Source organism: Marmota marmota, unplaced genomic scaffold (genome assembly GCF_001458135.2).
Source record: "Marmota marmota marmota unplaced genomic scaffold, marMar, whole genome shotgun sequence".
Classification (NCBI taxonomy): domain Eukaryota; kingdom Metazoa; phylum Chordata; class Mammalia; order Rodentia; family Sciuridae; genus Marmota; species Marmota marmota.
The window spans coordinates 6,463,959-6,490,303 of NW_025999945.1; the positions used below are offsets into that span (position 1 = coordinate 6,463,959).

Sequence of the window (26,345 nt, forward strand, 5' to 3'; positions counted from 1 at the left end):
ATAGCTGAAGAGGGGAAAAAAATTGTCAGGCTCCAAAGCCAAAATATATTATTTTTTGGTCTTCTAAGACCTTTTATTAGTTGAAAAAGTCAACTTGGTCTTCTCATGAAATCTGTTTTTAGTTCTATAATTGCTCTCAACTTCTTCCCAAGAAATACATTTCAGCACAATTCAACTGACTCCTGAGAATGTACATTTTTTCCTAAAAATAAATATGAGTCAGAAACTAGAATGGAATTAGATGAAGATATGAGTTTTTGAATATTACAATATTTCTCTTTTGCCACTGAGACATGGCTTGAAGAAGTAAGTTTTCTAGAGTATTAGAAACTCTTCTAAGTGAAAGGATTAAGTGGGTCTAGGTCGTACACAGATTGTTCCAATTTAATCCGATCTTAGAAACTTTAACAATTGCTAACTGTGATTGAAATTTATAAAAAGAAAAACATCAAAGTTTGTTTTCTCCTTCTATACCAATGCAATGTTGGTTTCCATTAATTTTTAGAACACTCTACATCCTTTAAAAAGAACCTCTGAGGTTTCTTGAATGAAATTATAGCCACAGTGAATGAATATTTTTAGCTCCTGATTATACAATCCTATCCTTCCCCAACACTTTACTAAGCATGAAGATTTATGCATGAAAAGATAAAATCTGAGAGACAAATTCTGAATGCTCTGGGAAGGGAATGGGATGCAAACCAAGACTTTTGAGATGTAATGCAACACTCTTGCCTCTCACTTAGGAGAGCATATAGAAATAACTTGTGGTGCTATTCAGTGACTGTTTACTAGACTGGAGAAAAAGGATGCTATAGCATTTGCAAAACAAAAGTCAAGCATGTACAATGTGGTAAATTGCTCCCCAAATCAGGACAAGTTCTATGATGATCAGCATCCTACCTCTTTATATGGAAGAAGGAGGTGATATGTGCCCTTTTCTGTGTATTAATGATTTCTCCCATCCAGCATCAGCCAAAACCATTAATTCCAAAAGCAAGTCTGGTTAGGTTGGCTACAGGTAGGATTGATCTTTTCTTTTAATATAGTCTTAGCTAACTTTTTTTTTTTTTTTTTTTTTTTTTTTTTTGTGGGGGCGGTGGGGAGCTGCTGGCACACACCTGTAATTCCAGATACTCCAGAGGCTGGGGCAAGAGCATCACAAGTTCAAGGCCAACCTGGGAAACGTTAATGAGACTCTATCTCAAGGTACAATTTTTAACATAATCCTTACACTTAAAAAAAAACTGGTAATCAAAGTCATTTTCTCTAATCTGGTCAGAGGTCATGGGCATGACAGTTCAAGGGTATCTGGGAATTGTCTATCCCAATATGTGATACTCACCACAAAGCATAGTCACACAGTCTACAATGGAATGGATCCATGCTGTTTGTGCATAATCTTGAGCAAAATATGTCTGGAACTCCACAAAAAAAATTGAGATACATCTGAAAAATATAAGGCAGGCATTTTATATGAAAAGCAAATAAACATGGAATTGACCCAGAACTTTAAAGTTTTGATTCAATCAGTTTTTTCAATTTCCAAGAGTTTTAATGACTGAGGCATAGCAAGTAGGAATTCAGACGTGAACCATTTGGGTCATTCTGGGGAACTAGAACAACAAGCATTCAACCCACAGAGGGACTCCTGAAGACAAGTAGATGTGAAGACCCTTGCTGTAGAGAAGGATTTATAGAAAAGACAGCAGGCCAAGAATAACACTCATTATTCATCTTAATACTGTGTTAACATCTACTGCTGCTGCTGCTGCTGCTGCTTCTCTGTTTGTTTGTTTGTTTCCTGTTTTGGTACAGGGGACCAGACCCAAGGGTGCTTAATTACTGAGCTATATCCCCAGCCCTACCCCTTCTTAAAATTTTGAGATAAGGTCTCACTAAGTTGCCCAGGCTGGTCTCAAACTTGTGATGCTCTTGCCCCAGCCTCTGGAGTATCCAGAATTACAGGTGTGTGCCAGCAGGCCCAACTATCCATAACTCTAAAAGGTGGTTATACAACTTAAAATTTTAAAAATAAAAAGCAATTTATAAAAACAAAACCCAGGGGGCTGGGTTGTGGCTCAGCGGTAGAGCACTTGCCTAGCACGTGCGAGGCCCTGAGTTCGATCCTCAGCACCACATACATAAATAAGTAAATTAAATAAAGATATTGTAAAACAAAAAAACAAAAAAAACCCCAGCAGTTTCACTTCTAGGATTCATACAAAGGTAATAATCAGATCATCATGATGATAATAGTAATAGACATACATAAAAGGATATATTTTGGAGAACTATTTACTGTAGCCAAATATTGTAACAAACTAACTGATCATCAATGAAGAACTGGTTAAATAAATTATGGCATATAAATTAAATACTGTATTATTAAGTATTAAAATGATGGTTCTGATCTGTATGTACTGATTGCCATTCTAACTGGAGTGAGATAGAATCTCAGTGTAGTTTTGATTTGCATTTCTCTAATTGCCAGAGAGGTTGGACATTTTTTCCTATATTTGTTGATCATTTGTGTTTCTTCTTCTGTTAAGTGTCTGTTCAGTTTGGCTTAGGTCATATATTGCGACACTTTTTGTAACAGCAAAACCAGAAAATAATATAAATGCTCAATCAATAAAAATGTGTTAAATAATTATGGATACATTCATATGGTGGAATTGTAAGCAGCTATTTTTCAGTGAGGTACAGCCATGTGTGCTAATACAAAAAGATTTCTAAGAGATATTACTAAGTGAGGGGGGAAAAGCACAAAACAGTATATATAATATGATCCCATTTGATATAAATGAAAAGGACATGCATTCCATGTTCATATAAGGTTGGGAGATTTTGTTTGTTTTGTCTTATTTTTGGGCTAACCTTAAGAAACTATTGATGAGGTTAACTTTAGGCAATGAAACTGGGATTTCGAAAGTGAGGAGAAAAAGACATTTTATTTTATATATTTCCAAATTTTTAAAATTTGGATTGCATGATATTTAGGTTTTTAGTAAATTTTTAAATTTTTTTTTAAGAAGTTGTTTTCCCAATAGGCACTGATTATCTGACTGAATGAATCACACTTGGATTACCTACTTGTTTCCCTTGCCAGTTCTCATGGCTGCTTCCTGGTTCAGGACATTTAGAGTCCAATGCTGGCCACACTGTCACACTTTTGTCATTTAGCCTCATTCAGCTCAGGCATCCTCCTCTCTATATATCCTGATAACCTCTCTTTTTTTACCAAATGCAAACTTCTTTTCTGACTTCTGGCTCAGTCTTTGGTAGTTCAGGAAGGGAATCTGTTCGCCATGGCCACCAAATGAGTGACAGGTGAAGTGCATGGCACTGATGTGGCTTGAAACATCTTTGTCTGCCATTTCTGCTGGGCCAAATACTTCTCATTCTTTGAGACCAAACTCCAAGGCCAACTTCTCTAGAAAGCCTGCTCTGAACTTACAGCTCAGAACTTATCTTTCAGTATTATTTTACATTTCATTTTTACTTAAGCACATTTTTATTTTTATTTTATTTATGTCTGAGTTTACCATATGGTGTCCAACATCTCTGGGATTTTGGAAGCACCTAGCACAGAGCCTTATCCTCAATGAATGCATGGTGCATATTGGTGGGATTGGTACCAAATGAAGTTGAAACAAAATTATAATCTAAAAATCTCTTAATGTGTAGTTGTTTCTACATGGATTGGGGATAATATTACCTATGGCCAATTACCAATAGGACACAGGGTAGAAGGTCTCTGTAAGAGGAATTTGGAGAAAACTGTCCCCTTGGCACTATGACAGGACACTTTTGGGGGGGTAGGGTTTAATGCCTTTATTGTTGATGCCTTCAAATAAAGTTATTAATGCAAATGACTTTCTTCTACTGTCAAAAATGTGTTGCCAGAGAAGAAGCAGAGTACTATTGGGGAGGAAAAAGCACCTGATAGGAAAGAGTTAACATATGCAGATCTCAAGTATTTATTCCAAACAAAAATGAAATGAGTTGCAATGTATACCCATCTAACTTAAGCAAAGAAAACACCATACTTTTAGAGAGAGAGAAAGAAATGAGCAAATGAGAATGAGAGAATTCCTGTATTTATGGTTGTTCCCCTTCTTCAATCTCAAACTCAGCCTCCATCACCGTAACCAAAATGTAAAATGAAATTTAAAAAATCTTAATTCCAGGTTGTGAGTTTCAAAGGACTCAGTACCTGTATGAACCAAAGGGTTCCCAAGTTATGTGCTTTTTCTTTCAAGGGTGATTATAGTTTCTAACCCTGCATAAGGGTAACTCCATATGATATGCTCACAAATTTACTGTAAGCATTCTAATCACACTTTTTGTCACTTGGCATTCTTTTTCCTCATCCCTAGATTGAAAGACACATGTTATACCATTATGATCTCTTGTCATAGTGCTTTGTTGATTTATGAATTAGGAACCACACACCCAATTAGCTTTCCACATCCACTATTAAATCTTAATGATTAAGATTTATCTTAATTAACATTTATCATGAATATGACAAATAAGAAAATTCTGGAAAAATGAACTTGCAGAAATCATCTTGCACATTTCTGAAACCATGTCAGCTTATATATTCTAACACATATCAGATATTAGCTTCTTGGGTGTGAATTTATCAATTCTTTAAAATCTCTAGAACAGTAATTTCATTTTGAAAATACCATGGAAAATTCCTCCTCTAATGTGCAAATCTAGACATGTCCCATGTTATCTCATGTTTAAATATTTCATATTAATGATAAAGGAAGATAGAGGGCAAAAAGAAATATGTCATATTCTTTCACATCTTCTAGAGCTGCTGATGAAAATGAATGCTGGTGTGCCATTACTTTTGGTCTAAAAATATCCTAACACTCCTAAATATTCTAACACATATCAGATATTATAGAAGATACCACTCTCCCAAACTCTTGAATATCAGAACTTGCAAAGAAAAAAAAAATCTGTGCAAAGGAAATACACATACACACACACACACACACACACACACACACACACACTTTCACAATGATAGTTTCAGAAATAGAATGAAGCATATTTAGAAGAAAAGACAAACCAGGTCTTCTTAACAAACTAAGAATAAAATCCCAGGCAGAGATGATAGCTGTTGTCCCAGTATTTGAGAGGGTGAGGTAGGAGAATCCCTTGAGTCCAGGAGTTCAAGAGCAGCCTGGGCAGGGAAGGAAGGAAGGAAGGAAGGAAGGAAATGAAAGAAAAGAAGAAAATCTCCACTTACCTGGTGACCGCCCGGGTGCAGATGGTAACAAGGAAACAGCCAGCCACGATCATCCAGCCCCATCCTCCATCTGGAGGGGAGGTAGACCCAGGTCTATTTACTTTTGCCATGGTTCCAATTCCTTTTTCTTCTTTTCTAAGTTATTCCAACAGCAAGTTATGATCTCAGAAGAGTTTGCTGCTCGGCGGCTTCCTGTTGTTATTCAAGGTCGGCATAGAATGCTACCTGGCACATGGGTTACTGGCCATCTACAAACAAAATGGGGACATATTTGTATTTTATTGCCCTGTCCAAAGGTGGGTTTTTTCATTTGGTAAGAAGTGATTGTTACTTTCCTGTTTGTACCCTGGCCTTCCCACTGGCCTGGTAGAAACCTGCTACCATGTTGCCTACTGCCCATGGACAGCCACTTGGCAGGAACTGTCATCTAACAGAAGGGGGGGAAAAAAAAAACTGACGGATCTTAGGGGTTTTTTTTTTTTTTTTTTTTTTTTTTGCTGTTGTTGTTGTTGTTTTTATTTTTGCTAACATCCCAAGTGAACCTGGAAGCTGATTTTTCCCTAGTTAAGAACATAGTCTAGCTGACACCTTGGCTGAAGCTTTGTGAGGCCCTTGGGGAAAGACCCCACTAAGCTGTGCCTGGATTCTGGCCCCATAGAAAATGCAAGGAAATAAGTTCCTTAAGGTACTCTTCAGCCTCCTTAACTATAGTTAAGGACAAATTTTTTAAGAGGTAAAATACGAGTTTGACAGGTACATTTTTTAGTGGATGGAGCAAATAACTCAGTTGTTGATACAATTTCATTATGATTGCAAGTAGAAGTATTAACATTAATTAAATGAAAGATTGTTTCAAGCATGACAAAGCGTGCATTATCAGGTTAACATAGACTATGTACCACCTGGTAAATTATAGGCAAACCAAACTGCATAATAAGCTATGTGTTAATATAAGAAAATGGCTCACAACAGAATTTTGCATGAGTACATCTTTGAAGCCACTGGAACAAACTGTTTGCTGGTGAATTCTGTGAGCAAATACAGAGCACAGGTAGTGAAGCAGAGGCAGCAACGGTAATTCCACATACACCACTCAAGATGGCTCACTCTGAAGCCAGGTGCCTCCTCTTTATCTTATTAGCATCCTGTGAATGGAGGGAGGCTGTCAGAGGAGAGCAAGTAGATAGCTGAAAAGTATTAGAGATTCATCAAAAATATTGGAAGACCAATATTGATACTAAACCTACTGATTAAAGAAAATAAAATCATTATTGGAAATAATAATATTAATAACTGGCCTAGGGATGAATAGTCAAAATACCGGTGTCGGGGCTTGTGAAAACAATGATATAGAACTACCATTTATAGAATACTTTCCATAGGCCAAAATGCTATTCCATAGCCTCAGAGACAGAATAACCAAAAGTTAATGCTTATAACAACCCAAAGAAAGTAGGTAAGAAACTAGGCTAGAGAGCTTAATTTTCCCAATTACTATTATCACTATTAAGCAACAGAAGTGGGACATGAACTAGTCTGATTATAAGGCCACTATTCCTAACCCATGCCCAGCACAGCTTCCATCACATGTCCTTATTCTGTGGTAGAAATTCATAAACATTTTTGCCTAATCCTACACATACAACTCTTGCTGATGACACACTCAAAGGATGATGTAAAATGCAGGCTGATGCAGCTATAAATGCATTTTTAAAAAATGGTACCATTGCTATTTCCCTGAAAGGTGTCTGTAGATCACTGGCTTCATCGGCCATGGAATTATCTCCAAATTCAAAGCAAAACCAGTCCTCTAAAGGAATTTCTAACACTCTGGAGCTTCAGGATCCATCCCTCCAAAATATAAATCTGTGCTGTAGATAACTAGCTTTAATAGTCTATTACTTTTTTCCCTCAAATTAAACACTCAGAGAAAGACTAACTTAAAAGAGCTACTATTATTCATAGTTTTCACAAACACTGACTACTATAGCAGGCAGTTGGCTGCCCACTCAAAATCCATAGTTTACCCATTCTCCATTCTATCCTATCCCTGGTTTTGCTCAGGTAGGTATTTACTAGCTCTTTCCAGTGGCCACATGCTTCAAGGAATGGTGATCCAATTCACTGTTTCTGGGAATGGGTTGTGGCTGATCTCCCTCCCTGTCAGTGAGTGACAAGGGATGAAATGTACAGCAATTCTAGCCAATGGGCTGTGGGGGAAATCCTCCAGGAAATGTTTCCTTGTTCTTAAGATACAGGAAAGAAACAAGCCTTCTTCATCCTGTAAGCATTCTGAATCTGGACCTGATACCTGGGACTACAACAGCCACCCCTTAACCATGAAGGAAGCTAGCCCAAGGACAGAGTCAATGAGCCAAGGCAGCAGGGCAGAACAATGAAAAGAACCTGGGACCTCAGTGATGTCACTGAGCTACTGAGTTAACTACTTCTGGAGCCACTCTCTCTAGCTTATTAAATAACAGTACATTTTACTTATTGTTATAACTAGTTGGAATTTTTGTTACTTCTTCCAGAAGAATCCAAACTGGTCTAGTCCCTCAGACACTAAGGTTCTAGAGCCAGCCCCAACTGCATGTCCTCTCCATGCTATGTTCAATCATCTTGATGAGTTGAAATTGGCCATAACAATAATATTTATACCACAGAAATCATAAATTGGCAAACTACTCATCAAAGCCTTTATATCCTACCAGAGAACTAGCTGTTACGCATTTACCAGCACACCACTGCAACCTCAGAGTAACATAAGGTGCAACAGCAGTAAACATTTCTAAGAATCATTAAGTAAAGATAAATAATTAAGACAGAATTTAAACATCTATTATGATCTATGAACTTACCCAGTTGAGTGGGTAATTTCCGTGTCTTCTAGGGCAGAAACTGAAAAACTATAGCCCTCAAGAAAAATGTGGCTCCTGGAACCCAGCCATACACATTTATGTACATTTGTCTTGCAATGGAGAATGTGTGACTCACAAAATCTAAAATATTTAATATCTGGCCTTTCACAGAGAAAGTGTGTAGGCCGTTGTTCTAGGGTGTTATGTTGCTTTGAAATGATTCCAAATACATAGTTTATTATATAAAGTTTTTCTTTTGTAGTTTGCATTTTTTTGTTTTGATGTTTTGTTTAAGAATACAACATCTTATCAGACCTTCGTATGTGGGAGCAAATTCCCTCTTCCTTCAGAAATGTTACATTAAACCTCATCAGACCCCCATGTGTGAGTTATTAACCTCAATTACTATGTTTGTCAGCTTTCCATCACTATAACAAATTCCTGACATAATCAATTTATAATGAGAAAAGGTTTATTTTGGCTCACAGTTTTAGAGTTTCCAATTCATGATTGGACAAATACATTGTATTAGGCCTGGGGGGCCTAAAACAATGTAGCACATCATGGCAGGAGTGTGTAGCAGAGCAAAACCCCTTGCTTCATGGCCATGAAGCAAAACAGACAAAGAGACCAGAGTCCCACGATCCCCTCCCAGTGTATGTTCCCAATAATCTGAAGACTTTCCACTAGGACCTACTTCTTAAAGGACTCTCCCAGTAACACCACAATCTGGGAACCAAGCCTTTAACATGTGGACCTTTGCACAACACTCAAGACCCAAACCATAGCAACTACAGAACTTCAAGATATATATAATTTCAAGGGTTTGACTGACACCTTAAGAATTTAGGCCACAGCAGAACTACACTCCGCTGGCTGCTTCTCCAAAGACTTGAGAACTCAGGCTGTAACAGGGTGACACTATGTTGGCTTCCAAGCTTTGAACACACACTTTCCCACCAACACCGGCACCACCCTCAAGCACCAGGGCACCTCATGTGACATTGCAGATCTCTGCTGCAATGGTAGAGCCAGTTCCTCCAAAGAACTGCTTGTATAAATATACACCTCAAACTTTAGTTACATTTTCCTTTCTACAGAGGTCTGCCCCTGAGTAACTTGACTTCAATAAATTTGGAACCCACTCACTATGTGCTTAATGTACATCTAAGTTTACTCCCCGTGAGACTGTTCTCATTATTCCCCTCCTCCTTAAGCATTATGAACCTAAGCAAAAATTTTCTTTGTATGTCAATAAACCAGGTAATTCATAGAATAATACTTTGATCACCTCCGTATTTCCCCCACATGCAGCATAGGAAGAGGCGATGCAAGATAAGATGTCCGGGTTTGGGAGGATAGGGTGGACAATATCAATATTACAACTATGTGGCAGAGTAGCAGAGTAGGATAGTGAAAGGAATCAGCAATCCAAGGAGGATCTGGGTTCTGGCCTGAAGTCTCTACTTCTAAAATGCATGAACTCAGGGCAACTTACTGAGTGTCAGCTTGCTCTACTACAAAATAATATTATTAACTCTCACAAAATGTTGTCAAATTAAAATGAGATAAAGAATGAGGAATATTTGGCACAGAAATGTAGACATTGTTTGACATGTGACTTAACTTCATTTCATTTGTTCATCATTCATTCATTCAACCAATATTTCTCCAAGTGTCCACCCGCTCCAGAAACGATTCCAGGAGCTGGGTTGTGAGCAGTGAAGGAAATGGCTTCATGAAGCTTACGTTACCAGGGGACAGGCAGTGCACAAACGGTGGGACAATCAGTTCTGGGCCTCAGCTTCCTTGTTTGTAACAAAAAATACCCTCTTCTGCCTGCTTCACTAGATTGTAGTTAGAGTCAAATGAAAGCAATCTCAAACTGGCAGCAGTGACCAAATTGAACGTTAGGGCATTTTTGTTGCATCCGGAATGACATTTACTAATTAGTAAAAATGTCCATGACTATATTAACTACGACACGTACATATCAGAAGATTTATCTAAAACCTAAAGATCCAAACATCCAAATACTTCTAAAAAAAATAGAAGCACGAAAGTTCCTACGTTGCAAGGAGTGAAGGGAAAGGGGAAGCCCTGAGGACTGAAATGGAGCAAACTCTATTACATGCATTTGTGGACATGCCCAAATGAACCCCACCCCGCTTTCATGTATAACTATAGTGCACTAATTAAACACTTTTTATAAAATTCATCAGCTGGGACCAAGTGGTAGTGTCCAAATTTAGATAAAATCTGTACTCCCACTTCACCTGTCCCTGATGGCCCAGACAGTCCAACCCCATGCTATTTCACTCATGGACAACTCCTCAGGACCCCGAAGGCAATACAATTCTCAACTTCTGCCTGTATCATGTTGGCATAAATCAAAGCTTTTTAAACAGTCATATGTGAATCACATTTATATTACACTTTATGTCTAGCATGCTTGCTCTCTCAGTTCCAATAGGGTCAGCATTCAAGATTTGGCTTACACCTGCGTACAAATGCAAATAATGGAATAAATAATCAGTTAAGCTAATGCAGTTAGCTTCAATGTGTCATGAAATGATAGAATTAATTCTACAGTCAAAAAGTCAAAGCTTAGAAACCACTGCATTAAGGGCTGGAGTTGTGTGGCTCAGTGGTAGAGTGCTTGCCTAGCATGTGTGAGGCACTGGGTTTGATTCTCAGCACTGCATATAAATAAAATTAAGGTCATTGACAACTAAAAAATATTTTATAAAGAAAGAAACCTCTGCATTGATTTGGTCCTAGTCTCAGGTTTTCCATTTAAATAACCTCCTACACTAAGCTGTTTTCCAGTGGAAGGGTAAATCTACCTACCCATAAATGTACTGTATGAGAACCACCTTCAGTGGCACTGCCGATTGTTATTAAACACTGAAACAGTGCCATGCAACAGTCCCGGAGAGCAGTGTAGTATTGTGGATCAAGAATCAGAAAATGATTCATATTCATTGAACTGCAGTTCTATTTCTGCAAAATGATTCTGAGAAAACAATTTTAGGGAAGCAAACACTAAGAGCAAAAACATTAGAATTGCTTTATGAATAATACATAACACAAAAACAATTTAAATGCTCAACAAATGGAAAGTGTTTAGAGAATTACGATCCAGTAAATAAACGGAATACTATGTAATCCTTTAAACTTACAAACAAGAAGATAATATTCCAATATGGGAAGCATTTATGATGCAACATGAAAGCAAGAAGAATATTCTGAAAGTGTATATACCTTCTGGGGGAAGCGAGGTGAAATCTATGTAGAAATTGTTTGCAAGATTATGCAAAGAGGAGCCCTGCGTGGTGGCACACGCCTATAATCCCAGAGACTCCAGAGGCTGAGGCAGGAGGATCACCAGTTCAAGGCGAGCATCAGTAACTTAGCAAGGCCCTAAGCAATTTAGTGAGATCCTATCTCAAAAATTAAAAAGGGCTGGGGATGTAGCTAAGTGGCAAAGTACCCCTGGGTTCAATCCCTGGTACAAAACAAAGCAAAACAAGAATATGCAAAGAGGAATATAGTTTGAATATAGTTGGACTGGCATGATTAAGTTATTATTAATCTTCAAAACTGTATTAAGTATGTGTGTGTGCGCGCATGCGTGCATGCGTGTGTGTGTGTGTGTGTGTATAATGTGTATATACAATTGTATAATAACAACCCCCAATTTTCTTGAATAGTTATTTCAGGTCCACTATAGTATAAAATGTGAGTACAAAAATCTCTTTTATATGGCTTCTCAAAGACTAAAAATAACCATACCATTTGTTGATACTTCACACTGAAAACAGGTTATTACCCAATAAATGACACACAGTGAACACCAAGCTCCTGATGAAATAGAATGTTTCCTTTCTTTACAAGAATATTAAGCATTATGTTCTGCCTCTGCTAACCCCAAATGTGTCTCTTTGCATTTGTTTTGATGGAATAATCCCTCTTTGGCATCCTCACAATTATAAGACCTGATTTATGAGGAAATCTCAAAAATTACAATTGTACAAATGCAAACAAAAATTTTAAGTAACAATCCCAGTGTTGCTATAGCAACAGCATGATGAACAAAGGACTGTTATAAGGCAGCGTCAACCTAGGTGAAGCCACAGAGCAGGCGACGTCCTCCCTGAACACATGTGTGTGCTGAACTGCAACTCATAGTTGCCTGTGAATACTCACCCTTGAGCCTCACAACCCTCAGAGATGACGCTATTTTCATAATGGTGAAACCAAAGCTCAGGGAAGGGAAGGGCCTGCATCTGAGCACAGAGGCCAACAAGTAGCTCTGGCTGGCTTTGAGGGGTGCATGGGTCCATTTGCACTTAAGATTTCAAAAATTGCTACTGGAATTTCTGTCAACAAGATGTCCAAGCGATGCTAAAGCTTCAGTGCCTATTCATATGGGCAACCACGACAAAAGGAAGAAGGGGCAGCCTGCAGGGTTGGCACAAGGGTAGACTGCTGCTCACAAAACAGCCCATGTGAGTTTCTCTCAAAAATGTCCAGCAGATGGGGCTGAGATTGTGGCTCACCTGTAGAGCATTTGCTTAGCACCGGTGGAGCCCGGGTTCAATCCTCAGCACCACATAAAAATAAAAGTATTGTGTTGTGTCCATCTACACCTAAAAAATAAATATTTTAAAAAATGTCTAGCAGATTTGTATGTATTCAGAAGAAATGTGCAGGTTAGACAAGGTGAATCTCAGTTCCTAGAGACTTGGAAGCAGCCTGACAGTCTCCCTGCAACATTGACCTGGGCATCCTTGTAAATAATTAACCCACCTGATATTAGACAAATACATTAGGAAAGGCTACTCTGAGTTAGTAGTATACTTAAAATTGCAAATTATGGGAGCATTTACCATCAAACAGTTCTTCATTTTACTAATGAACATCCAATTTATTGTATTTTGACACCAATCACTAAAAAGTAATTGCATTCTGATTCTTATTTTGGCTTCAGAAAAATTTTCTGAAGCAACAACAACAAAATACTATATACTGTGTTGCTCTACTAAGGTTATCCCTTATAGTACAAACTGGGATATAGTCTATTTTACTTTTTCCTTCTTACTTTAAAAAAGATCTAGTCATTCCTAAAGAATTCTTGCTAACACTCAATAACCCTCCTGTAAAATACTCCATTTGTGGGGAAACTCTTTCATGCTGCCCTCAGTGAAGTTTTCCAAAGCGATCCCCTTTCTCAGTAGAAAACCTACAAACTTCTTACATCAGTAAGCAGTTAGGTAAAAGGAAAGAGTGGACTTGGATCCACTTGTTTTGGGAAGGCTTCCAACAAGGGATTTCCTTCCCCAATCCCTTCTATTTCCAGCCTCTTAACCTTTCGCTATACTTTTCCTTTATGAATCAGTTTGCAGCCACAAAATAGGTAAAGGGGTGTGACAGGAAAACACCCAGATTGGAAATCAAGATGTCTGGGTCCAAGTGACCCTACTCCTTGGTATGATGCTGTATGAGTCACTTCCTCTCTGCTGCTCTTTCCTGATTCATCAGGCTGCTGAATTACTAGTGTCACCCACCACCCCAACCCAGGTGGCTGATAATCCAGTGTACCTTCCCTGTCATTGAGGTCATCTGGTAGAATAAGCACTCCCAGTCAATCAAATTGGCTTTGTTCTCTGTTATCACTGAAGAGCAGTGAAGTTTACCAGTCTGTTCCTTTTTTATGGTATTTCTAAAAATTCCTGTACTAACAAAACAAAACCCTGTACTGCCTCTTGCCTCTTTAGTCATTAAGGCTACGACAGGAACTTGCAGCTATAGGGAATGAGGTTAGTTCTGCAGGCAAGGAACCATAGATTGTGTTGTAGGGAAGTGCTCACCATGCAGAAAGGAAAGTAGAAGCCCATTCTGGGAAGAAAGGGAAAGGTTTTTTTTGTTTGTTTGTTTGTTTTTTTAATGTTGTGTTTTTGTTTTTGTCTTTGCTTTTGTTTTAAAGAAAGAGTGATGACCTGCCCAAGTTTCCCAGGGACACATCTTTCACTCCCTGAGTCTGACCAGGGCAGGTATGTGGTACAGTGAAGAGAGTGCTCCCAAGCTCGCCTGTTGATGGAGAAGCTGTCACAAGGAGGTCACATGTGAAGATGCAGCTTCACCGAGCCACTGATGAAGACATTCTCCTATATTCTCAGTAGAGACACAGAAGATGACTAAGAGCTGAGAGGGCTGTGGCAAAAGGGAAAGTGACTTTCTGGCAAGTAAAGTAAGCCCTGTGGGAATGACAGCTGGTCCTTAAGAAGAACTTAACAAGAAAGATGGGGGAATTCTCCAGGCCCTGAGGAAAGTACTTTCATACAGAAAGTATAAACCACAGGTTGCGCCAACAGCAGACAATTCAGCACAACACACCATGAAGATGGAAGTCAACACCTGGACACCAGCAGGATGAGTTTCACTGTATTACGAGGTCCAGGAGATCAGCAGGGGTCCCACTGACCAATATGAGGGGGAATTCTGCACAGGCTCATGATATCTTAGTGAATAACCAGCAAACTGTATGACAACCACCGTCTCTGCCATTGTCACAGGGCTGCATGTGCTGTCCCCAGACCAGACACTTCTAAAGGGGGAAGCCCCAGAGGGGAGAAACAATGCTCATAAGGAGATTAACCTTGGATTTGACTAAGTAATCTGCAGAAAAGACTGCGCTTAGCTGAAAAAGATTAAATTTGTAAAGACGGCTAAAAACTTTTAAAATCGAGGCACAGTTGATATACAACAAAACACACTATTTTAAAACTACATTTCAGTACATTTGACAAATGTATACACTCTTGTGACCACAACCACCACAATCAAGACTGAACATTTTCATCACCCACAAATGCTCCATCAGGCTTCCTTGCCATCGGTCCTTACCAATCCCAGGACCAGGCTACCACTGGTTTACTTTCTGTTAATATGGATTAGTCTTGTCTGCCAAGAATTTTATACAAATGGAATCACATGATGTGGGCTATTTTGTTTCTGACTTCTTTTGCTGATCGTATGTGTGTGTGTGTGTGTGTGTGTGTGTCCACACACATGCTAGGGATTGGCTATCCACAGCCTAGCATGTGCTGAACACAGGCTCTACCACAGAGTTATCACCCTTTTCCCTCCTGATGATATTCTGAGATTCATCCAGTTTGTTGTATCTAGTTAGTTCCTTTTTTAATACTGAATATAGTAGTCTGTGTTATGGATGTACTACAATTTGTTTATTCATTCATCTGTTGACGAACATTAGCGTTGCTTCCAGTTTTAAACCATTATGAAAAAAACTTCTGTGATCATCTATACACAAGCCTTTTTGTGGACATATGTTTATTCTCTTGAGTAAACATCAGGGAATGAAAGTGCTGAGTCATATGGTAAGTGTATATTTAACTTTAGAAGAACATGCCAAATTGTTTTAAGGTGGTTATATGATATTACTAGTAACCTACTAGAGTTCCAGTTGCCCCAAAACCTGAACAATACTTAGTAGATAATGGTATCTCATTACAGTTTTAATTTGTACTTGCCTGATGACTAATGGTGTCAACCATTTTTCACATAATCATTAATTATCCATAAATCTTCTTTTATGAATGTCTATTCAGATATTATGCCCATATTTTATTGGATTATCTTTTATTGTTGAGATTAAAGAATTTATTATATTCTACATACAAATCCTTTGTAGGTGTATGTACTGCAGGTATTTTCTGCCATTATGTGATTGTCTGTTCATTACTTAGTGATATATTTTGAAACGCATAGCTATTAATTGTGGTTAAATGAAATTTGTGATTTTTTTCCTCTTATAGTCAGTTGCATTTATCTGTATTAGTGGTAAACAATTATAAAATTAGAATTTAAAATATCACTTTGTAGTAGCATGAAAAATATGAAATGCCTGGGAATAAATTTAGCATAATATGTACATTACTTGTAGACTAAAAACTACAAAACAGCAATGAGATAAATTTATGAAGGAAAGAGAAAGGGGGGGGCAGAGAGAGAGAGAGAGAGAGACTAAGAGACAGAGACCATGTTCATGGATTAGAAAACTTGGAAAATATCATATCTATCCAAGTTGACTGACAGATTTGATGAAATCTCAACCTACATTCTCTTTTTAATAGAAAATTACAAGCTGATTCTAAAATTTATATGAAAATGCAAAAGACTTAGAAAAAAACAAAGTCATTTTTAAGAGCAAAAATAAAGGATAAAAAATTATCAATTGATTTCTATACTTACTCTAAAACCAAAGTAATCAAGATAGTATTATATTGGCACATTAGATCAGTGGAACAGAACAGAGCCCAGATATAGACCTGTGCATTTGTTCGTATGGGAAAAAATGAATTTTGAGTCTTATATCACATCACACACAAAAACTAACTTAAAGTGGGTCATAGCAAAAACTATAAAACTACTAGAAGAAAACAAAGGAGAAAGATCTTCATAATCTGTGGATAGACAGTTTCCCTAGGACACAAACTGCAAATCGAACACCCCAGTTTTGCCTTCAATTAAAATGGAGGCTTATGAAAAAGTTTAGATTTATTATAGCAACCAAGAATTGTGAGATTTCCAAATGGACCCTTCCCTACTGGAAGGACCCTCTGCAGTGGGGCAGTATTCTTTCAGGATACATTATTTGTAGCCCTTAGGGAATCTCATTTGAAACTTGTCTATGTAGACACTCTTGTCTCTGTAGTAGCAAGAAGGAAACAGAAACACTATTTGTGATCATGGAAACTCAATGTCCTCAGACAGCATCTACTGAGCATTGCCTGGTCCTCAAAGTCCACAGTAGAAACTATATTCAACCATATGCACAACAAGCTCCTTTACCAAATATCAACCTCATTTCCAACCCACCACGTCTGCCCTCACCTATTCATGATATTATAAATTTTTTGCAACTCACTAAAAATATCAGGCTTTATATCTTTTACAAGCTGTTATTTTTACCTTCAAATTCCTTCCTTCTCCACTTCCCCATCTGACTTTTCTATCACTCCTGTTTCAACTGCATCCACACCTCAAAGCAGGTATCTTCCTTATCCAGGCTCTTAGAGACCTTTGCCCATGCCTGCTTCTTGCACTACCAAGAACATCATTGTTATCTACTTACCTCGATCTAGCTCTATCACTAGACTCTTTAACTCCTCCACTGAACAGAAACTATCTTCAGACATATTTACCCCCCCAATTCTCCTCACCACCCCCAAACTGCATGTCTCTCTCTCTCTCTCTCCCCCTCACACACACACACACACACACACACACACACACACACTCACATATACCACTCTTATATACACTCACACAGAGCCTGGTACACAGTAAGAGCTTAATTAATGCCTAATAAATGAATAAAAAGAGTTCTGCCTTCACTGAGGAACCCCCCCCCCACACACACACTCAAGTCATAAAAAATAAACTAATCTCCAGACATAAAGCAAGAAAAACATCCATTATAACTAGAAGATGAAGAGTACTTAACACAACCAGCTTGTCTCTAAGTGGAGCACACTGAAGCATAGTGTTCTTGTCAGAGAGGCATCGCCAGCTCTTCAAGCTCATCTCTGACTCCTAGGCCAGGGACAAAGTCACAAAATAATAATGATACCAACAGTTACTATTTAGGGCACTTAAGCCACCAGGCTCTGAATTCACTGCTATAAATGTTATTCCAGCTTACATTCGTCCCAACCCCATGAAGCAGGTATTATAATCTACACTTCACAAATAAAGCAAGCAATGTCCTACCAAGATCCCACCTCAGGTCTGACTTCAGACTTGCGCTCTTCATCAAGGCACACTGCTGTTTCTCCACTGGCCTCTGTGCTCCATCACGGTGGAGGCCATACCTGTTATGTTTTCCACATTGTGTCCCCATCGTATAGAGCAGTGCCTGGCATATATATTTGCTAAATGTTGTTGATTATAAACCCCTGTGGATATTCATGGAGGATAACTTGCTTCCCAGTCTCTTGACATTGTATTATCCCCTCTTACCAAGAATTAAATGTATGATTCTTCCCCAACCCAGGACTCTAGGCCCCATCTAGCATCCCGATCTATGACTAGGAAACACAGAGGGACCATGTGTGTAAAGGATGTGGAAGGACAGTTTTCCAAGTATGCTGTGAGGGAATTTCAGCAACTACCTGCAAAGCCCTTATGCCAGAATAGCAAAGAATTCCAGCTTTATAGACTCCTATCCTGGGGGCAAAGTCAGTTTCCAGGAGGGTCTAACGTGAGAGGAAGTTAGGGAAGCCCCACTCTGCTCAAGTTTGTACACTCTGATCCAGGGAGCAATGTCTGGGTCTTAGGATGTCTTTAACTGCATATGGATTTACTTTTGTTGCTCAAAAACACTGCCCATAGGTTCTTAGATGAAGAAAGACTAATGATTCACTTTTTAGTTTTTTCTTTTCTGCTTCTCTTTGCTTTGTCCTCCAACAAATCCTGGTAACAGGGGAGTAAATAATTACTGATTTCAACCATAAATTTTTGGATGCCTGTCAGGGACCTTTGGGCGCTAAACTGAAACATTGACCTTTGCTAAGAAAGCTACCAAAGTTTCTACACTGTGTGTGATATTTTGAGGATAAGAATACTTTACATAAGACCCAGAATAAACAGCAAAGTGATTTATATGGTATTTGGTCTACAGAAAGGAAGGAAAAGATACAACTCGTGATTCACATTAAAGGCAGAATGTAGAAAGCAAAATTCTCTTCTACCCTTTCAGTTCCTGATACACAGAGCCACGGATTCTAGGCAACAGCAGAAAAAATGCTTATTTCTAAATTGTTGACAGTGTAGTTTATAACCAGGAACTTGCCTCCGATTTCCATTTTCTGTAGTCATGAAATCTTTTCTCTTATTTGAAAGTAAAATAAGTGATAGGCCTGAGCTGTAGCCCTGATTGATTTTAAAAATATACATATGAAATTAAAAAAAAAACACATGTATATGTGTATCTTATGACATATATAGATATATCATACAATCGAGTAACCAAACACCTAGCAAATTATCTGGTACAGAGTTCATTCTCAATATTTAGGTGACGTAATGAATAAATTTTTCTGTCTAACTCGGTGCCCTTTGTGGAATTCTTTAATTCTAATTTTGCACTCTTACAGAATGTGGAATTATTAAGTTAGATTATGTTATGTTCGAAGCTTCTTGGCTGCAGAGGAGAACCTGGGAATTTGAGGCACATTTGACAGAGTCTTTTTGTTAGCCAACAGAGAACCTATTATTGAAGAACGGTACAGCCGGTCTATACCACAACATTTGCCGCACTCTGTAATCACTGCCCTCTGCCATGTTGTTGAAACAGGAATGGTAAGGAGTCAAATATTTTTAGTTGGTTAGAAGTTAACCCTTTATATCATGGAGCATCATGGAAAACTGGTGTTTGAAAGAGAATGCAGGCAGAAGAACACACATCTGTGTGACAGTGTGAGCTCCCTCACAGCGGGGGACACTATGGTTCCCATTTGCTCAGTCTACCTCCAGGATAGCACCTGGAAGAGAAGAGATGCTCAAAAAATATTTCGTGAATGAACTTCCTCAGCTCTCTAGTTCCAAAAATCACATGGGAGTTGGTACAAGGAGCTTTAGGAATGGGGGCAATAAATCACCAGTGTTTTCTTTGTTCTTTTATCCACTATAACCAGCCTCGCCAGCATTTGGCTCATAAAGCCCTAGGTGAGCAGAGCTCCCTGCCTACAAGAGGGCATGTCCAGGCCTGACCCCAGACCAGTCCAAACCTGGAAACAGAGCTTTACTGCCAGGTTCGCTCTTCTTGCTTTTGCAGAGTGGCTAAGAAGGAGTGTGGGCCGCGGGAGGGCTTACCTACAGAGCCTGGCCTGCGGCCCACTGTCTGCCCCACATTACACAGGCCATCAAATTCCACAGGCCCTCAGAGATGTTTATTTTTGTGTTCTGTAGACTCTGCTCACTGCTTGAGCCACAGCAGGTCACACAAAGGACAAGGTGTTGCCAAGGCCGAGAATGTGGTGTGCTCTTTTTCTGTAAGAGACGGAGGGCCTGACTTTCTTCCTTGAAATGAAAATTAGAAATACAAAAATGCCCCTAGAGGTGGTTGGTTGTCCTTGTTCTTATCCTGATAGAAATAGTTATGACTGAGCCAGTTCATTCCACCTCCTTCTAGTTAGGGACCCAAACAAGTTGGGCGAACTTTGAACAACAAGGGCCCTGAAACTAGTTCTCAATATCTTTGCATGTGTGTACAATCTATAAGCTTAAAAATATGCCTTTAGCTAAACCTGGTAATAAGTTGTATTGTTAATATAAGTTATCTGTTGTTTAAAAAAACATAGGAAGAGAAGAGATAAAATGAACTTCATAATATTTTCAAATAATTTTTATTTTGTGACTCACTAAGACACTTATGTGCATTTTTAAAAATCATGGCAATTGTGTAGGATATTCTTTAAGCCACTGAGAATACTGCCTGTAATGTGAATTTGCACATGTACTAATTCTGTCATCTCCTCCCAGGTGTAAGTCCCACAGGATCTTCCTGTAAGATCTTCCTGTAAGTAGCAGGTTATAAAATCAGCATATAAAAATCTATAGCTTTCCTATCGTACCAATAATGAATCTGCTGAGAAACAAATGAAGAAAACAGTCCTGTTCACAATAGCCTAAAAATAAAATACCTAGGACTGAATCTAACCAGAGAGGTGAAAGACCTTCAAAAAGAAAACTACAGAACATTGAAGAAAGAAATTTAAGATCTCAGAAGATGGAAAGCTCTCCTATGTTCACGGATAGGCAGAATTAATATTGTTAAAATGGCCATACTACTGAAAGCAATATACAGATTTAGTGCAAACCTCATCAAAAGACCAATGACATTCTTCACAGAACTAGATAAAAGGTCTTAAAATTTAGTTTAAAGAATAAAAGATGCAGAATAGCCAAATCAATTCTAAGCCAAAAAAAGCAATGCTGAAAGAATCACAATACCTGACTTCAAATTATACTACAGAGCTATAGTAACAAAAACTGCATGATACTGGCATTATAACAGACACACAGACCAATAGAACAGACTAAAAGAACCAGAGACAAATACACAGATTCAATCATCTGACCTGTGACAAACAAGTCAAAAACACACTGAAGAAAAGCCTTTTTAAGAAAAGGTGCTGGAAAAATTGGTTATTTATATGTAGAAGAATGAAATTAGATTCCTAGCTCTCACCCTACACAAAAGTCAACTCAAGATGGATCAAAAACATAGGAATTAGATCAGAAATTGTGTAACCCCTAAAAGAAAATGTAGAGTCAACACTCCAACATATAGGGGCAGGCAGTCACTTTCTCAATCAAACCCCAAAAGCTCAGAAAATAATGCCCAGTTAATAAAGTATCAAATTTTAAAAATTTCTGCACAACAAAAGAAATAATTAAGAACGTGAAGAAAGAATCTACAGACTGGGAGAAAATCTTTGCTAGCTACTCTTCTGACAGAAGATAATATTCGGAATATACAAATAACTAAAAAAATTACATCAAAACCCCCACAAACTAATAAGTGAGAAAATGAAATAAACAGATACTTCCTAAAAAGAAAGAAAGAAAGAAAGACACATGGCCAATGAATATGTGGGGGAAAAGTGTTCAACATTGTTAGCAAGTAGGGAATGCAGATTAAAACTACAGAGATATCATCTTACTCCAGTTAGAATGACAGCCATCAAGGATACAAACAATAACAAATGCTGGAGAGGATATGGAGAAAAAGCAACACTTTTACACTGTTTCTGGGATTGTAAATTAGTGCAACCACAATGAAAATCAGTATGAGGGCTCCTCAAAAGTCTAGGCATGGAAGCTCCATATGACCCAGCTATACCACTCTTTGGTATTTATCTTAAAGAATTAAAATCAGCATACTATAGTAATATGTATATGCCCATGATTATAGCAGCACAATTCACAACAGCCAAACTATGGAACCAGCCTGGGTATCTATCAATGAATGAATGGATAAAGAAAATATAGTAAATGGTGGGGCACAGTGGCACCTGCCTGTAATCCCAGTGGCTCTAAAGGGTAAGGCGGGAGGATCACAAGTTCCAAGCCAGCCTCAGCAACTTAGTGAGAATCTGTCTCTAAATAAAATATAAAAAGGGCTGGGGATGTGGTTCAGTGGTTAAGCACCTTTGGGTTCAATCCCTGTACCAAAAAAGAAAGAGAGAGAGAGAGAGAGAGAGAGAGAGAGAGAGAGAGAGAGAGAGAGAGAAGAGAGAGAAGTAAATATATACACAATGGAGTTTTATTCAGTCATAGAGAAGAATGAAATTATTCATTTTCAGGAAAATGGATGGAACTTGAGTACATTATGTTAAGTGAAATAAGCCAAATGCAGACAGTAAAGAGTCATGTTTTCTCTTACATGTGGAAGCTAAAGAGGAAAAAGAGAGAAAAAAAAAGAGTGGAAGATCTCATGAAAATCAAAGGGAGATCAGTACAGTAGAGGAAAGGGAACAAGGGGAAAAGGAAACACTGGGGAGTGATATTGGCCAAATTATATTGTTATATTGTGTGCATGTGTGAATATATTAAGAATGAATCCACCATTATGTGCAACTATATAATGCACCAATAAAAATATGGAAAAATTTTTTAAAAGACAAAGAAATCCATTCCTCTCACAGGACACTCCTCTCTAAATAATTCTAAGGACTTTCTTCTCCTCACCGCTCACTGAGGCCTTTAAAACTTTGCTACCAATATGAATACTTATATTACATTTTTAAGCCCATTGGAACAGGGCCTTAGGAGCCCTGGGAGGCACTGTCCAACTCAATAACTAGTATATATCTTGACTTGCAACTTGGTTTTCTGAATCTCTCCTGTTGTGTATTTTGGAATAAACAGTTCTTTAATGGGCTTAAATTACAATTAAATGTCAAAATACAAGGATAAGCATCTGACACATATTAAAATAGTCACATATTAACAAATGTCAATTTCATTCCCTATTATACCAACAGATACACTTTTCATCTTAATTTGCTCCTTTCAATAATTTTCCAAATTAAAAAGTAATAGATTTTATATTCTATCCTGATAGCTACATGGTAACATAGTCCCTCAACTAGGGACTGGGGATGTAGCTCAGTGGTAGAGTCCCTGCCTCGCATGTGCAAGGACCTGAGTTTGATTCCCAGCAACACCAAAAACAAAACAAACAAACAAAAAAACGTTAACTAAGTTAAAAATATTTAACTAAGTTAAACTCATTCCCGTTACTAAATTAGAGACATAGTTAGAAAATTATTAGTACATAAATATCTTTGGTACTATTTACTAATCATAATTACTAGGAAATAAAAATAGCCAAAAACACATATGTATTTCTTGTAGTCCAACAGGAAAAACTATCAACAGAGACCCATGTCTCCATATTTCCATGTCAATTTTACACTATGATATGGAGACAACAAAAAAAAAAGTTAAATATTGAATAAGGGAGACTAGCACAGGGAAAATAAGAGAGAAAACTATAAATCCAAAAAATATCATGTCCCTTGAACATTGTAGTTAATTCTCTCTTTAGAACAGCGCGCTGAAATCTTACAGTCAAATTGGACACCAAATGCATGATCCTATACTCTCTTCCCTTTTTAAATGTTTGTCCTAAGTTGCACACAGATGTGTCCAATCCATGGACTATAATAAATCTTTACAAATGACAATCACAAGGACTGACACAGCACACAGAAATGCCTATGTTGAGCTCCTAACTCAAAATCAGAACACCAATATATGTGATATGGACACAACTGTAGAAACACACACACACACACACACACACACAAGGAGAAGAGAAGTGAACACACAAAAGTGGAAAACAGTTGTTTGAGAAAAGTAAGCTTATGAATGTCCTGTTCCTGCCTTTTCTGAATTTCTTAGACTGTCTTTTTATAAAAAATCATAAAAACTACTTTTAAATGGTTGTAACTAAGCGTGTGCAAACTGTTTCACTTTTTTTACCCATATAACATCAATTCACATGTGTTTTTCTAACTCTTTGGCAACTGACAGTGCTACTTTATATATTTATCATTTTATGTTTGCCCTCTTTTTTTTTAAACTAATCAAGACTGTACCCTCCCACTAGTACTTGAAAGGGTTTTGGTTTGAGATATTCTTTCACATGTGGAAATTTTCTCTTTAATTCTTGTCTGCCCAACTACTTGAAATAAGTGAAATAAAGAAAAAGGATCTATTTGTGGAATAAATTTTTATCATATTTTAAGGTTGGCTATAATTTAATTGACAGAGTTTTTCATACATGTGAGTGTATACGTGTAAAATAAAAACTTATTCCAGCCTGAACTTTCGCTAAAATTTTCAAAATTGTTTTCCTCTTACAAAATGAAGTGAAGCAATATTTGATGAGTAAATAGCACAGAGTGGAAAAGTCCATTCTAGAACAACTGTGCTGGACAGAAGCAGAATGTAGTGTTCTTCGTGCTTTTTAGGTGCACACAAGGAGATCATTTTCTTTCCTTTGATAAACTCCTTTTGAAAATACTGACAATGACAAAATGTCCTCACAGGGGCTGAGGAGAAGAATGAATCATTGTTTTCAAGATAAAAGTTAAAACTTCAATTATACTGAATTCTTTTGGAATCTTTAAATGAAGTGGTCTGAACAGAGAAAATAAACATTTTGATTTCTGCCAAATAATCAATCATCTATAAGATTGAAAATTATAGTTTAATCTGTACTTAATCATTCACATTTTAAATGCACGCTCCTCAATTAGAAAAGGGTGTCACATTCAGTTTCATTTGGTGTTTCATTTCTCAAGAACACACACACACACACACACATACACAACACACACACACACATACACAACACACACACACACAGGTTGATGAATGGTGATGGTATCTGCTAAAAAATTTCTCTACTTTACTATTAAGAGCATTCCAAATGTCAGTGCTGTAGATGTATTTTTATTGGGCATTCTACACTAAGTTTGATTTTACAGGTTTTGGACCCACCAATGACGATCAAAAGTTATTTATCTCAGTGTGGGAGGAAAGAGTATCACTGTCAAATCTGTAACCAAGTATGACAAGTCACAGGTGAGAATCTAGCAGCAGTACAGTAGAGAAAGGAAAGACGAAAGGGAAGGAGGAAAAGAAAAAAAAAGAAAAAATCTAGAAAATTCATCAACTTGAAATCATTTTTTGCAGAGAGACACATCTATCTGTTTTCTTACAGTCTCCTGACTGCTGAGCTGGGCTACAGGGGTGATGTGAAGCTGCATTAGTCCACACAGGCTGCTGTAACAAAATACCACACACTGGCTGGCCTAAACACAAATGTATGTTCTCACGGTTTTGGAGGCGAGATGTCTATTCAGCTTCTGGTGAGAGCTCTCTTCCTGGTTTGGGGATGGCCACCTGCTTGCTAGACGTTCACATGGCATTCCTTAGTGCATATGCATGGGAGAGATAAAGCTGGGGTTCTTTGGCATCTCTCTTTATAAGGTGCTATGGTTTTAATATGGTTTCTCCTCTTTGAAACTCATGTTGAAATTTAATCCCCATCCTAAGGTATTAAGAGGTGGGACCAGTTGGGACCCTTAAGGGGGGATTAGGGCTCTGCCTTCGGGAATGGATTAATTCATTCATAGAATTAGTGGATTAATGAGTTTAATCTCTAAAGTGTGTTTGCTATAAAAACCAGTTTGACTAGATCACTCTCAAACTCCTTGTCTCCACCTGAGGACTCTGCCTTCAAGGCCATCATCAGATGTGGCTCCTCCACATTGGGCCAGAACCATAAGCCAAAATGAACCTTTTTTCTTTATAATATATCCAGTCTGTAACATTGTGTTATTATTATTAACAACAGAAAACAAAGACATAAGGACACTAATCCAATCAGGGACCATCCTTATGACCCTTAATTTATTGGGTTTAGTGTTTAACCTTATATTTTTTTTCCTTGGAGGCCCTATCTCCAAGTACAGTCCCATTGGAAGTTAGGACTTCCCCCCTTTGAATTTGGGAGGACACAGATATTCAGTTTATGACAGACCCCCTCAGCTTACAGGGCAGTTGGGCAGAATCCCTGATGGCCATAGCCCAGTTGCCAGGGCCAG

General features: G+C 38.0%; 1 protein-coding gene across 4 annotated transcripts in view; it reads right to left on the reverse strand.

Annotated features, from left to right (window-relative positions):
* The window catches only part of Slc16a12 (solute carrier family 16 member 12), a 79,873-nt gene that overhangs the window by 13,061 nt on the left and 40,467 nt on the right, over positions 1-26,345 (reverse strand). For 3 of the 4 annotated variants that reach the window (XM_015500107.2, XM_015500105.2, XM_015500108.2), the window contains exons 2-3: positions 5,273-5,520; positions 1,346-1,449 (exon numbers count right to left, since the gene is read on the reverse strand). In XM_015500107.2, the coding sequence (XP_015355593.1) occupies positions 1,346-1,449; positions 5,273-5,382 (214 nt within the window). In that variant the 5' untranslated portion in view covers positions 5,383-5,520. Of the gene's footprint in view, positions 1-1,345; positions 1,450-5,272; positions 5,521-6,239; positions 6,260-26,345 lie in introns of those variants that run through there. The other variant, XM_048801726.1, reaches the window with a different exon arrangement.